Source organism: Elephas maximus, chromosome 4 (genome assembly GCF_024166365.1).
Source record: "Elephas maximus indicus isolate mEleMax1 chromosome 4, mEleMax1 primary haplotype, whole genome shotgun sequence".
NCBI classification, from domain to species: Eukaryota; Metazoa; Chordata; class Mammalia; order Proboscidea; family Elephantidae; genus Elephas; species Elephas maximus.
Genome location: NC_064822.1, coordinates 25,099,867 through 25,115,681, shown reverse-complemented (window position 1 = coordinate 25,115,681; position 15,815 = coordinate 25,099,867). Strand labels below are relative to the sequence as shown.

The 15,815-nt window shown below is 42.4% G+C and overlaps 1 protein-coding gene across 3 annotated transcripts in view; it reads left to right on the top strand.

Moving 5' to 3' along the window:
* The window catches only part of JCAD (junctional cadherin 5 associated), a 71,412-nt gene that overhangs the window by 17,178 nt on the left and 38,419 nt on the right, over window positions 1-15,815 (top strand). For 2 of the 3 annotated variants that reach the window (XM_049881721.1, XM_049881722.1), the window contains exon 3: window positions 9,548-9,887. In XM_049881721.1, coding sequence (XP_049737678.1) covers window positions 9,607-9,887 — 281 coding nt within the window. In that variant the 5' untranslated portion in view covers window positions 9,548-9,606. The remainder of the gene's footprint in view (window positions 1-9,547; window positions 9,888-15,815) is intronic. The other variant, XM_049881723.1, reaches the window with a different exon arrangement.

The window sequence follows — 15,815 nt, the reverse complement described above, 5'->3', positions numbered from 1 at the left end:
TTTAATGAAGTCCTAATCATCCTTTAAAACCCAGGTCAAATATCACTTTCTTTCATCTGTGCATTTAGTTAACGTTATTTATTGAAAGCATACTGTGAGAGAAGCTAGGGATATAGGATTGAACCAAACATCACGCTCGCATTCCATATGCCACAGCATTATCTACACGCCCCTCTTATAGGACCTGCATGGTGTTCGTAATAGGATTTCTTACCTCAACAGTAGTAGCCCAGTGACTTGCTCAGCCACACAAAAGAACAAGTGCTTGCTTCCCTGGCACTTCCATTTCTGTCTAAGGGAATGACCCAAGCCAGACAGCACTCTAAAAGACATAGCAGAAGACATGGGGCCAAGATGGCAGAATAGCCAGATGCTTCCTGTGATCCCTCTTACGACAAAGACCTGAAAAAACAAGTGAAATGATTGTATTTATGACAGACTATGAGCCCTGAACATCAAAGGCAAAGTTAGAAAATGGACTCAGCGACGGGGAGGGAGAGACGGTTCAGAAGCGGAGAGGAGTTGCCAGACCTGAATTGCTGGGATTCCTCAGGCACCATTCCCAGGAGTGGGTGCAGCTGCCTGGTGGTAGCATTTGGCCGCGGTTTCCTCAGGGAGAAGCAACCAGCTGCACAGCCCACTCACACCTCCGGAACCAGAGAAGAATAGTGCTCTTGGCAAAAGCTAAGTACTTGTGTATATTTTAACATGCCCCCAGCCTCCAAGCCAGCTTCAGTGGCTGTTGATTTTCCTGGGCCTGAGATAGGCCCTACTGAGCGCACTGAGCCATCCTCCTGGCCTTGGAGTAGGAATAAATTCACAATTGGGGGAAAAGATAATTTGCCAGCTCCACAAATCTGGGGAGCTCAGGACAGAAGCGGATCCTGTGCAGGCATAAACGGTCCGTGAACTTTGAATATCTTTCCCCCTGCATGGACCTCTGTGGGCCTATTATCAGGAGAATAGGCCCTTGTTGGCAGACTAACCATTTCAGCTGTGAGGTGAAGAGGTGGGTGTTTGATATTTGAAAACTGCTTTGCCTGTTGAGCAGGGTCCTCATCTACCCACATCAGGGTCCTAAGGACTGGTGGCTCCACTCAGATCACCCAGCCACCTGCAACAGAGGTCCAGGGATAACTTGTACCCCTTGGTCCTTACAAAAAAAGCATTGGGTGCCCATGGTCTGTCTGCAGAACACACCCACCTGTACACCCTAGGGAATAGGGACATGCTTTCCTCACAGACACTCAGGGGATGGTTCTCAGCCCCCTGCCTTGTTCAGAGTGTGACCCCTTGCTGCAGCCAGACACTGGTACCTACACCAATCACCCCTGCCACTCTAAGACTGTAGGACAGAGCCTGTACCGCACACTTGATCAGTTACATAGACACCTGAATTGAATTCATATAAGAAAAGTGAATGGACTCCTAGACTGATATACCTGATAATAGCTCTAGCCATCTGGTGACAGGACGTCAGAGCTTCAAAGGTGAAAATAATCCAGCTAGCTCACTCACGCAACCCATTTTGGTATGTCAACACAAAACAAAGCAATAAGCCAGGATACAGTAAGCAAGCATGAAATAAACTAATACAATAACTTAAAGATGGCTCAGAGACAACAGTCAATATCAAGTCACATAAAGAAACAGACCATGATTGCCTCAACAAGCTCTCAGAACAAAGAATCAGTGGATCTTCCAGATGAAGGTACCTTGCTGGAATTACCGGATGCAGAATTCAAAAGATTAATATACAGAACTCTTCAAGACATCAGAAATGAAATTAGGAAGGATATCAGGCAGTACGTAGAACAAACCAAGGAACACTCAGATAAAGTAGTTGAAGAAATTAAAAAGGTTATTCAAGAACATAATAAAAACTTTAATGAGCTGCAATAATCCATAGAGAGAGAGCAATCAGAAATTCCGAAGATTAACGATAAAACTACGGAATTAGACAACTCAATAGGAAGTCAGAGGAGCAGAATTGAGCAAGTGGAAGGCAGAATTGGTGAGCTTGAAGATGAAGCACTTGGCACCAATATATTTGAAAAAAAAAATCAGATAAAAGAATTAAAAAAAATGAAGAAACCCTAAGAATCATGTGGGACTCTATCAAGAGAAATAACCTATCAGTGATTGGAGTACCGGAACATGGAGGGATAACAGAAAATACAGAGAGAATTGTTGAAGATTTGTTGGCAGGAAACGTCCCTGATATCGCGAAAAATGAGAATGCTCCTCGAACTCCACATAAGGTAGATTCTAAAAGAAAGTCACCAAGACATAATCAAACTTACCAAAGCAAAAGATAAAGAGAGAATTTTAAGAGCACCTAGGGGTAAACGAAAAGTCACCTACAAAGGAGAGTCAATAAGAGTAAGCTCAGACTACTTGGCAAAAACCATGCAGGCAAGAAGGCAATGGGGAGACTTATATAAAGCATTGATGGGGAAAAAAATTGCCAGCCAAGAATCATATATCCAGCAAAACTTTCTCTCAAATATGAAGGTGAAATTAGGATATTTCCAGATAAACAGAAGTTTAGGGAATTTGTAAAAAACAAACCAGAACTACAAGAAATACTAAAGGGAGTTCTTTGGTTAGAAAATCAATAATATCAGGTATCAACCCAGGACTAGAACATAGGACAGAGCAATTAGAGGTAAACCCAGACAGGGAAACCACAAAAATAAATCAAGATTAAAAAAAAAACAAAACGCTCAGAACAGGGAAACAGCGATGTTATGTAAAAGAAGACAACATTAAAACAATAAAGAGGGACTAAAAAATGTAGTCATAGATCTTTCGTATGGCGAGGAAGACAAGGCGATAAAAAGAAATAAAAGTTAGGTTTAAACTCAGAAAAATATGGGTAAATATTAAGGTAACCACAAAGGAGACTAACAATCCTACTCAACAAAATGAAATACAAGAAAAAAATAGAGACACAGCAGAAACAAAATCAATAACAAATAAGAGGAAAAGGCAATATATAAAGATAACCTACTCAGCACGAAACATTAAGTGGGAAAAAGAAACTGTCAACAACACAAAAAAAGACGTCAAAAGGACAGAACTAAGCTCATACCATTTTGTAATTATGCTGAATGTAAATGGACTAAATGCACCTATAAAAAGACAGAGAGTGGCAGAATGGATTAAAAAGCACGATAGGTCTATATGCTGCCTAGAAGAGACACACCTTAGACTTAGAGATACAAACTAAAACTCAAAGGATGGAAAAAAATATATCAAGCAAACAACAATCAAAAAAAAAGCAGGAGTGACAGTATTAATTTCTGACAAAATAGACTTTAAAGTTAAATCCACCACAGAGGACAAGGGGCACTATATAATGGTTAAAGGGATAATATACCAGGAAGATATAACCATATTAAATATTTATGCACCCCCAATGAAAGGGCTGCAAGATACATAAAACAAACTCTAACAGCATTGAAAAGTGAGATAGACAGCTCCACAATTATCGTAGGAGACTTCAACACACCACTTTCAGTGAAGGACAGGACATTCAGAAAGAAGCTCAATAAAGACACGGAAGATCTAAATGCCACAGTCAACCAACTTGACCTCATAGACATATACAGAACACTCCACCCGACAGCAGCCAAGATTACTTTCTTTTCTAGTGCACATGGAACATTCTCTAGAATAGACCACATATTAGGTCATAAAGCAAGCCTTAGCAGAATCCAAAACACTGAAATATTGTAAAGCATCTTCTCTGATCATAAGGCCATAAAAGTAGAAACCAATAACAGAAACAGCAGGGAAAGGAAATCAAACACTTGGAAACTGAACAATGCCCTGCTCAAAAACAACTGGTTTATAGAAGACATTAAGGATGGAATAAAGAAATTCATAGACTCCAATGAGAATGAAAACACTTCCTATCAGAACCTTTGGGACACAGTGAAAGCAGTGCTCGGAGGTCAATTTATATCAATAAACACCCACATACAAAAAGAAGAAAGGGCCAAAATGAGAGAATTATCCCTACAACTTGAACAAATAGAGAGCAACAGAAGAAACCCTCAAGCACCAGAAGAAAGCAAATAATGAAAATGAGAGCAGAATTAAATGAAATAGAAAACAGAAAAACAATTGAAAGAGTTAACAAGACTTAAAGCTGGTTCTTTGAAAAAATAAACAAAATTGATAAACCATTGGCCAAAAACTGGAGAGGAAGCAAATAACCCGAATAAGAAATGAGATGGCTGATATTACAACAGACCCAACTGAAATTAAATAATCAGATTACTACGGAACATTATAATCTAACAAATTTGAAAATCTACAAGAAATGGATGAATTCCTAGAAACGTACTACTTACCTAAACTAACACAGACATTGGCAGAACAGCTAAAAAAGACCCATAACAAAAGAAGAGATTGAATAGGTAACCAAAAAACTCCCAACAAAAAAAAAGCCCTGGCCCTGACGGCTTCACTGCAGAGTTCTACCGAACTTTCAGAGAAGAGCTAACACCACTACTACTAAAGGTATTTCAGAGCATAGAAAAGGACAGAATACTAACAAATTCTATGACACCAGCCTATCCTTGATACCAAAACCAGGTAAAGACTCCACAAAAAAAAATTACAGACCTCTATCCCTCATGGAGAAACCCTGGTGGCGTAGTGGTTAAGAGCCATGGCTGCTAACCAAAAGGTCAGCAGTTCAAATCCACCAGGCGCTCCTTGGAAACCCTATGGGGCAGTTATACTCTGTCCTATAGAGTTGCTATGAGTCGGAATCGACTCGATGGCAATGGGTTTGGTTTTGGTATCTGTCGTGAGCTTAGAAGCAAAAATCCTCAACAAAATTCTAACCAATAGAATTCAACAGCATATCAAAAAAATAATTCACCATGACCAAGTGTTGTTCATACCAGGTATCCAGGGATGGTTCAACACTAGAAAAATAATTAATGTAACCCATCATATAAATAAAACAAAAGACAAGACCCACATGATTTTGTCAATTGATGCAGAAAAGGCATTTGACAAAGTTCAACACCCATTCATGATAAAAACTCTCAGCAAAATAGGAATAGAAGGAAAATTCCTCAGCATACTAAAGGGCATTTATACAAAGCCAACATCATCCTAAATGGACAGAGTCTGAAGGCATTCCTCTTGAGATCAGGAACCAGACAAGGATGCCCTTTATCACCACCATTATTCAACATTGTGTTGGAGGTTCTATCCAGAGCAGTTAGGGTAGATAAAGAAATAAAGGGCATCCAGATTGGTAAGAAAGAAATAAAAGTATCTCTATTTGCAGATGACATGATCTTATACACAGACAACCCTAAAGAATTCTCCAGAAAACTACTGAAACTAATAGAAGAGTTCAGCAGAGTATCAGGATACGAGATAAACATAGAAAAATCAGTTGGATTCCTCTACACCAACAAAAAGAACATTGAGGAGGAAATCACCAAATCAGTACCATTTACAGTAGCCCCAAGAAGATAAAATACTTAGGAATAAATCTTACCGGAGATATAAAAGACCTATACAAAGAAAACTACAAGACACCACTACAAGAAACCAAAAGAGACCTACATAAGTGGAAAAACATACCTTACACATGGATAGGAAGACTTAACATTGTAAAAATGTCTATTCTACCAAAAGCCATCTATAGATACAATGCAATTCCGATTGAAATTCCAAGGACATTTTTTAATGAGATGGAGAAACAAATCACCAACTTCATATGGAAGGGAAAGAGGCCCTGGATAAGTAAATCATTGGCACTGGGTTTTTTTTTTTTTTTTAAACTGAGAAAAAAGAATAAAGTGGGAGGCCTCACTCTGCCTGATTTTAGAACCTGTTATACTGCCACAGTAGTCAAAACAGCCTGGTACTGGTACAACAACAGACACATAGACCAATGGAACAATTGAGAATCCAGACATAAATCCATCCACATATGAGCAGCTGATATTTAATAAAGGCTCAAAGTCTGTTTAACAAATGGGGTGGCATGACTGGATATCCTTCTGCAAAAAAATAAAAACCCATATCACATACCATGCATAAAAATGAACTCAAAATGGATCAAAGACCTAAATATAAAATCTAAAACAATAAAGATCATGGAAGAAAAAATAGGGGCAATGCTAGCAGCCCTAATACATGGCATAAACAGTGTACAAAACATTACTAACAATGCAACAGAGAAACCAGATAACTGGGAGCTCCTAAAAATCAAACACCTATGCTCAATCCAAATACTTCACCAAAAGAGTAAAAAGATTACCTACAGACGGGGAAAAAGTTTTTAGCTATATTTCCTATCAGCATCTGATCTTTAAAATCTAAATGATACTGCAAAAACTCAACTACAAAAAGAGAAATAACCCACTTAAGAAACGGGGAAAGGATATGAACATGCATTTCACTAAAGAAGACATTCAGGTAGCTAACAGCTACATGAGGAAATGCTCAAGACCATTAGCCATTAGAGAAATGTAAATCAAAACTACAATGAGATTCCATCTCACTCCAGCAAGGCTGTCGTAAATCCAAAAGACACAAAATAATAAATGTTGGAGAGGTTATAGAGAGACTGGAACACTTAAACAGTGCTAGTGGGAATGTAAAATGGTACAACCACTTTGGAAATGGGCTTGGCGCTTCCTTAAAAAACTAGAAATAGAATTACCATACGATCCAGCAATCCCATTTCTTGGAATATATCCTAGAGAATTAAGAGCCTTTACACAAACAGATATATGCACACCCATGTTCATTGCGGCACTGTTTGCAGAAAGAAGATGGAAGCAACCAAGGTGCCCATCAATGGATGAATGGATAAGTAAATCATGGTATATTCACACAATGGAATACTACGCATCGATAAAGAGCAATGATAAATCCCTGAAACATTTCATAACATGGAGGAGTCTGGAAGGTATTATGCTGAGTGAAATTAGTAAGTTGCAAAAGGACAAATATTGTATAAGACCACTATTATAATAACTGGGGAAATAGGATAAACAGAGAGGAAAATATTCTTTGATGGTTATGAGAAGGGGGAGAGAGGGTGGGCCGGAGAGGGGTTTTCACTAATTAGATAGTAAACCCACTGCTGTTGAGTCGATTGCAACAATTAGATAGTAGATATGAATTATTTTAGGTGAAGGGAAAGACAACACACAGTACAGGTGAGGTCAGCACAACTATACTAAACTGAAAGCAAGGAAGTTTCCTGAATAAACTGAATGCTTCGAAGGCCAGCACAACAGGGGCAGAGGTTTGGGGACCATGGTTTCAGGGGACATCTAAGTCAATTGGAATAATAAAATCTATTAGGAAAACTTTCTACATCCCACTTTGGAGAGTGGCATTTGGGGTCTTAAACGCTAGCAAGTGGCTATCTAAAATGCGTGATTGGGTCTCAGCCCACCTGGGGCAAAGGAGCATGAAGAACACCAAAGACACAAGGTAATTATGAGCCCAAGAGACAGAAAGGACCACATAAACTAGAGACCTGCGTTGGCCTGAGACCAGAAGAGCTAGATGGTGCCCAGCTACAACCGATGACTGCCCTGACAGGGAGCGCAACAGAGAGCCCCTGAGGGAGCAGGAGAGCAGTGGGATGCAGACCCCAAATTCTCGTAAAGAGACCAGACTTAATGGTTTGACTGAGGCTGGAAGGACTCCGGAGGTCATGGTCCCCAGACCTTCTGTTAACCCAAGACAGGAGCCATTCCCAAAGCCAGCTCTTCATACAGGGGTTGGACTGGACTATGGGGTAGAAAATGATACTGGTGAAGAATGAGCTTCTTGGATCAAGTAGACACATGGGACTATGTTGGCAGCTTCTGTCTGGGCAGGAGATGAGAGAGCAGAGGGGGTCAGAAGCTGGCTGAATGGAGACAAAAATAGAGAGTGGAGAGAACGAGTGTGCTGTCTCATTAGGGGGAGAACAATTAGGAGCACATAGCAAAGTGTATATAAATTTTTGTATGAGAGTCTGACTTGATTTGTAAACTTTCACTTAAAGCACAATAAAAATTAAAAAAAAAAAAAAAGACATAGCAGGAGTGGGTCAGGAATGGCACAGTTGCTATGGAGATTTTTTCCATTAGTGCAGTAACTGCCAGAGCTTGTCCACCTTCCATAAAATATGGGTACATAATGGAAAGTTACAGACCTCCAAAGTCTGACATGCTCCATGCTGACAACTGGGGCGTTTGTCCAGTTGTAATCTAGCATGTGAAGAGCGGGAACACGCACAGTCAGCAGAGTTGTGTGATGGACCCCAGCAAGAATTCCCACCGACAGGAAGCGCATGCGTCTTCCTTTCACCTGCGCACCAGCCAGCAGGCATTTCCTGGCCATTGTTCTTGGTGCCTGCGGCAGCTCTATTTCCCTCCACTAGCCTGCTGTGACTGGAGCTGGCCTCGCTCTCAGGAGAGCCTGACTTTGGTGTGCATCTTGCTCATGCCAGGGTCACAGCCTCTGTGGAGTGACTCACGCACTCTGTGGAGGCTGTGGCAGATGCCATCCAACCAAAACCTGTTCCTGCTCTATTAACAAAGGGAAGACTTAGGAAATTAGGCTCCCTTGTGTGAAAATAAACATGGCTGCCCCACCTCTTTTCACACATGCGCTCTTAAGTACATTTCTGTCCATTTTTATTCTTCTCGGTACTATTGCCTTTGGGTGGCTTACTGCCGGGAAAGTCGCTGCTGTTGAATTATGGACACGCTTGACTCAGAGATGCCAAGCTTTTCCAAAGCCAAGACCCATAGGGGCAGAATTTGATTCTTAAAGGTTTCATGTGGAAAGGAGAACTTTCAGATTGTGTAGTGGGCTGGGTGTGTATGCTTGATGAGTGTGCTGTTTGTTTTCTCATTATGAGCCTAAAGCCTTAAAGTCTATTTTCAGATGCTAGTTAACCACCATGTGGTAGAGTCCCTGGCAATTTCCATTTAGACTGCTTTCTCCAAATTTGAGCATGGCTATTTGTTGATTAAATATCGCACTCTGCCCTTTTTGAGCAAAAGGTATGTTTGCGACATGAAAGCAGGGAAGTATAGTTAAGATTAAGCTGGACGTTGGCAGTTTCCGTTTTTAGAAACATGAAGCAGTAATTGCAGGTTCGGGGCCTGTATTTATTTTATCCTCACTCCACATGCCTGTTGTTTTTAGATGAGTGGGGCAAGGGGATGGTGGATACGGTTAATCATTTCATTGCTTAAACACTATTCTGGAATCTTCTACAAGAGGCATTCATCAGACAGTGAAATCCTCAGAATTACTACCACATCCTGTAGAGCCAATGTGGCATCCACCCACTCTACTTGAGAAAGATTGAGTGTGGCTTCAGGTAGAGCAACCCACATTTCTTCTTTACCTGCAGAGATGCTGTGGTCATCAGCCCTGGTTTAGTTTGGTGCATGTAGAGGGAGGAGGAGGGGACAGACTCAATTTTAGGGAAAACTGGTGACACAGGAGTGGTGACTCCTCACAGACAAAGCTCTCTGTCTTCCCCCCTCAGTGATGGATCCTGCCACCAAGATGTTTCTAGTGACTGAGCTTTGATAGACCCAGTGCACCATGTACAGTGTAGAAGACCTCCTGATCTCTCATGGATACAAATTGTCACGGAACCTTCCTGCACCACGAGAGGACAGCAATGAGGGGCATCAGCCTGAGGTGACGAGAGCTAGAGCCGGCCGCAGCTTGTTGAACGGGTATGAGAACGATTCTGCAGCCTTTGCACCAAGTAAGAAATCCCTGGGGAGAGGATGCCTGGGTAGCTCCGAGAGCTGCTGTGGCACCCCTAGAAGCTACAGGGAGCCCCAGAGTTCTTCTGCTTTCAGAGCTTCGGAGGCGGGGTAAGTCTCAAGCTTAACCCATCATTTTCTTTTGATTTGGATTTTTGCCAGTGGATTATTTATGTAAGTAAACTCCTCCAGCACCTTATATTTGACTGGGGTCTGGGAGGCAGAGAGGAGCTCAGGGACAAGAATCTTTTTTTTCACGGAGGCATTTGGAATGTTCTGGCAGCACCTAGCACAGGGCCTGGCTTGGAGCAGGCCTTGAATAAATAGTAGTTGAGTACCAATCGCTAGAAAAAGATATCCTGTTTGGTAAAGTAGAGGATCAGCAAAAATGTAGGAAACCCTCGATGAGATGGATTGACACAGTACCCACAACAATGGGCTGAAACATACCAACGGTCAGGAAGGTGGTGCAATACCAGGCAGTGTTTTGTTCTGTTACATATAAGGTCGTCCCGAGTTGGAGCTGACTCAATGGCAAACTAACAACAACATCAAATGAATCCTATCATGCCAAACACTGTTATTTTAACATTTGGCTTCTTTGTTCCTTTATAATTTCTTCATATGGCCTCAGATAGGTATCATTTTAAAACTCTACAAAAGCTAGTTCATGTCATACACACATTCATAGTACATTTGGCTTTTTAACAGTTTCAGTATTTTGTACGTTACAGGGAGTTGAAAGGGGGTATGTATTCCCCTCCATTTGTGAGAAAGAAAATCTGTCTTCTGATATATTCACATAATTCTGTTGGCTTCCAACCCATCTTTCTCTTGCACACACACTGGCCCTAATATGGGTATCCCATCTGAATACCCATATTAAACATCTGTGGGTGTTTCTTTACATAAAAAAAGAGGGCAGTTGGTGGGGTGGACAGGGTGGATGAAAAAAAAAAAAAGGAAATTTAGGCAGCTTGCTGCAGAGCCAGCCTGGGAGAGGAGTCTTGAAACTCCATCAGAGCAGTTTTAACCTAGAGGAAACTTTTGTCATCACTTCATAAAAGAGTGTTTGTGCTTTAGTGCTGCCTTGCGAGCAGGCACAGATTGGACAAGAAGGGCTGTGGTCATATACAGCATGTTATGTAACTGTGTGTAACAGGCAAAAAATGGACAGAGGAAACAGATTGAAGCAGAGGCCTAACTTTAAGAGCAACAAATAAACAAAAACGGTAACGAATTAAGTCCAAGAGGACTGACCCTAGTCTGCTATGGTGGTGGTGGTTGTTAACTGCCGTCAAGTCAACTCCAACTTATGACGCCCTCATGGATAACAACGAAATGTTGCCGGCTCCTGGACCGTCTTCACGATCGTTGTTACAGCTCCATTGTTACAGCTACTGTGTCAGTCCATCTTACTGAGGGTTTTCTAGCAACTGGTACTCAACCACCTTCTCACAGACAGGATCTTCGTTGTTGGTTGACAACTTTCAGGCAAAAGTGGGAGGGATTTTGTTCTTAGAGTTCAGAGCACTCAACACCTTGGTTATGGAGTCAAAGCGAAGGCATCAGCTGTTTCTTCACACTCAACGTAGTAAAAGCAGGTTCATGTTGCCCAGTCAGAACTACTTCTCCATGAAGGGCAAGTGTTGTTATTGATGGTGCCAGGTTAAGGAGGAAAACGCAGAATGGAAAAGGACTTGTAGCCACTTTTATTTAACTCTGCCCTTCAAAACTTGTATCTGTGTCCACACCACCTTGGGCGTAACTCTGTTAACCACATTCCCTGCAAAACATGCCCACCCTGGCTCCTGGAAAAGGGAGCTTATAGATGAGTTGGCTGTGGGTTAACACAAAAAATCACAACAGTTGCTGTTGAATCGATTCTGACTCAGTGACCCATGTATGTATGGAAGAACTGTTCTCCGAGGGTTTGCATGACTGTGACCTTTCAGAAGCAAATCCCTAGACCTTTTCTTCTGAGGTACCTTTGGGTGGGTTCAAACTGCCAACCTCTCAGTTAGTAGTCCAGTGCTTAGCTGCTTGGGTGACCCAGGGACTCCTGGCTGTGGTTTAGGACAGCCTGAATTACTGCTACATAAATTTATGCTTGATTTTATCTCACCAGCTGTTGTTTGTAGCTTGGTGCTGAGTACGTCTGTGCCGTCCCTCTTGGATTTCAGGGTACTGAGGTTGTACTTTGTCTCCTCTTTCTTGTTGTGTTTCCAGCAGAGCTTGTCTCAGTACTGGGTCCCCAGTGGTTGTTTAACATATGCTAATGGATCCAATGTATTCTTTCCACCATTGTAACAGCTGTTGAAAAGCAGGAGGCTCAATTTATAATGAGGTAAAGGCAGTGACCGTGGAGTCCCTATGAATGTGCCCGGTAAACTTGAGGGAGCACATCAGAGTTGGGTCCTGGAGCGGGAGGCCATACATAGAACCTGCTTTAGAATTCTGTGTTGGAAGTATGGCTTCCAGCCTCTTCCACAACTTGCTTAGAGGTTTCTAGCCCAGGGACCACAAGAAGCCATGAGCTGGCCTCTGCATGGCCAGACATAATCAGATCTGAATGAGATCTTTTCTTTATGTCGTTAGCGAAGCGCTCAGATTAGTGGCTCTGAGTAGCACTGGGATGTGTTTGTATAGATGACAGAGCATTCAACAGATCTGGCCTATTTTCTGTGTTTCTGAGGTTTGCTGATTAACCTGGGAGGTGGATAGTAGCTTTTGGATTGAAGGTTGCCTTGTAGAGGAGAAAGAGAAAATGCATACGTGTTTGCAAAACTCCACCCCAGTGCCCAAAGTCTCAGATAACAGCTGCAAGGCTTGGTGGGCTGAGATGAAAAGGTGTTTCCTTTCTTTAGTAGACGGTAGACCACTTGGCCTTGAGAAAACAGGAGGCAGACGGAAAGTTAGGCGTGGAGCACATTTACTTTTTCCATCAGAAAAGACATGCTTTGGGAGGTGATTAGTAGGTGCTAACAGATTTTTTTTTTTTTTTTAAAGATTAAAAAAAGAAAAAGGGAAATCTACTTTGGTTCCCATGAATTCTGGATCAGAATGAATAAAGATACTTTGCCGGATCCCAGCTCCAGGCACTGGACAAATGCAGCTGCGTTCCCGCCGCCCGGCCCGCACAGCAACCTCTGTGGGCTGGCTTCATGGTCTGGGGGCGGATGGTCCCTCATGGCTCTAACTTCAAGCCATCGGGGTGACTGGGGTGTGTCACAGGTCTCCTCTCCCTGCAGTTCTTGGGTGGGTTGAGGCCTGCCCTAGACTGTATCTACCACAGGACAGGATAGTCCTCAGGCCCCACTAAGTCCCCAGGGAAGATGGAGGTCAAAGCTAGGGAGGGTAACGGGCATCCAGGGGCAATCTCTAAGTTTGCGTTCCCCCCTCCACCTCATCAACAGGGGTGGGGTGGGGGGGTTGATTCACCAGCCCGCCTCGTCTGGCACCCCCTCGGACTCCCACCTAGGCAAATGCCCCCTCTAATCCCCTATTCACTACGTCTCTGGGTCGAGGTGGTTCGGAAGGTCCCAAGGGCTGAACACAGGTCACTTTGTTTTATTTTGGTCGGGTGGCTGAGGTGTAGGCAGGAAGGCAGTATCCTTACTTTATAGATGAAGAACGTGAAGCCTAGAGAATGTCCGCAGCTCTTCAAAGGTCACCCAGCGAGGTTGTGGAACTCGAGTCCAGGCCTCTGGAGGCTGCTGCGCTGAAGCAGTGCTGGCCTGGCTGACCTCTCTCTGCAGGAACCCTCGTCCAGGTGTTAAGGGACGCACAGCTCTGTGAGGTCCTTCTGCCATTGCCCTGTGTCGGGCTGACCAGCTCGCTTCCTTGTCCTCCTCCCCCTCTATGTGCCATGGATGTGTAACAGCTCTCGGACACACTGTGGCCCTTTCCTGCCTGTGGGAGCTGTATGAGGAGTTCATCCTGCCCTGCCTCTGTTGGCTAAACGTACACAATACTGCTTTGGGCACATGGTTGAATGCCACATAAGTGGAAAGCCGTACTGTCTGCAGTCAGGCTTCACTAGAACATGAAGATTCTGTGGGGAGAATGATCAGAACTTGCTTTTCCTCTGAAAATTAGCATCATCTTAGATTGGTGTTTCCAGTTTAAGGGCCAGTTATAGTCAGAAGATGCACTCAACTACTAACCTAAAGGTTGGTGGTTCAAACCCACCCAGTGGCACCACGGAAGAAAGGCCTGGCAGTCTGTCTCCATAAAGATTACAGCCAAGGAAATCCTATGGAGCAGTTCTACTCTGTAACATATGGAGTCACCATGAGTCAGAATTGACTTGACAGCAGTGGGTTTGGTTTTGGTTTTGGTTTCTAGCCAGGAGACCTTTTAAAAGCAGGGCTTCATCACTCTAAATGGAGAGAGCCTGAAAGCATTTCCCTTGAGAACGGGAACCAGACAAGGATGCCCTTTATCACCGCTCTTATTCAACATTGTGCTAGAGGTCCTAGCCAGAGCAATTAGGCTAGACAAAGAAATAAAGGGCATCCGGATTGGCAAGGAGAAAGTAAAATTATCTCTATTTGCAGATGACATGATCTTAATACACAGAAAACCCTAAGGAATCCTCCAGAAAACTACTGAAACTAATAGAAGAGTTTGGCAGAGTCTCAGGTTATAAGATAAACATACAAAAATCACTTGGATTCCTCTACATCAACAAAAAGAACATCGAAGAGGAAATAACCAAATCAATACCATTCACAGTAGCCCCCAAGAAGATAAAATACTTAGGAATAAATCTTACCAAAGATGTAAAAGACCTATACAAAGAAAACTACAAAGTACTACTACAAGAAACTAAAAAGGACCTACTTAAGTGGAAAAACATACCTTGCTCATGGATAGGAAGACTTAACATAGTAAAAATGTCTATTCTACCAAAAGCCATCTGTACATAGAGTGCACTCCCAATCCAAATTCCAATGACATTTTTTAACGTGATGGAGAAACAAATCACCAACTTCATATGGAAGGGGAAGAAGCCTCGGATAAGTAAAGCATCACTGAAAAAGAAGAAGAAAGTGGGAGACCTCACTCTACCTGATTTTAGAACCTATTATACAGCCACAGTAGTCAAAACAGCCTGGTACTGGTACAACAACAGGCACATAGACCAAGGGAACAGAATTGAGAACCCAGATATAAATCCATCCGCATATGAGCAGCTGATATTTGACAAAGGCCCAGTGTCAGTTAATTGGGGAAAAGATAGTCTTTTTCACAAATGGTGCTGGCATAACTGGATATCCATTTGCAAAAAAATGAAACAGGACCCATACCTCACACCGTGCACAAAAACTAACTCCAAGTGGATCAAAGACCTAAACATAAAGACTAAAACGATAAAGATCGTGGAAGAAAAAATAGGGACAACGTTAGGAGCCCTAATGCAAGGCATAAACAGAATACAAAACATTACCAAAAGTGATGAAGAGAAACCTGATAACTGGGAGCTCCTAAAAATCAAACACCTATGCTCATGTAAAGACTTCACCAAAAGAGTAAAAAGACCACCTACAGACTGGGAAAGAATTTTCAGCTATGACATCTCCGACCAGCGCCTGATCTCTAAAATCTATGATTCTATTAAAATTCAACCACAAAAAGACCAACAACCCAGGCAAGAAGTGGGCAAAGGATATGAACACGCACTTCACTAAAGAATATATTCAGGCAGCTAACAGATACATGAGAGAATGCTCTCGATCATTAGCCATTAGAGAAATGCAAATTAAAACTACGATGAGATTCCATCTCACTCCAACAAGGCTGGCGTTAATCCAAAAAACACAAAATAATAAATGTTGGAGAGGCTGCGGAGAGATTGGAACTCTTATACACTGCTGGTGGGAGTGTAAAATGGTACAACCACTTTGGAAATCTATCTGGCGTTTTCTTAAAAAGTTAGAAATAGAACTACCATACAACCCAGAAATCCCACTCCTCGGAATATACCCTAATGAAATAAGAGCCTTCACACGAACAGATATATGCACACCCATGTTT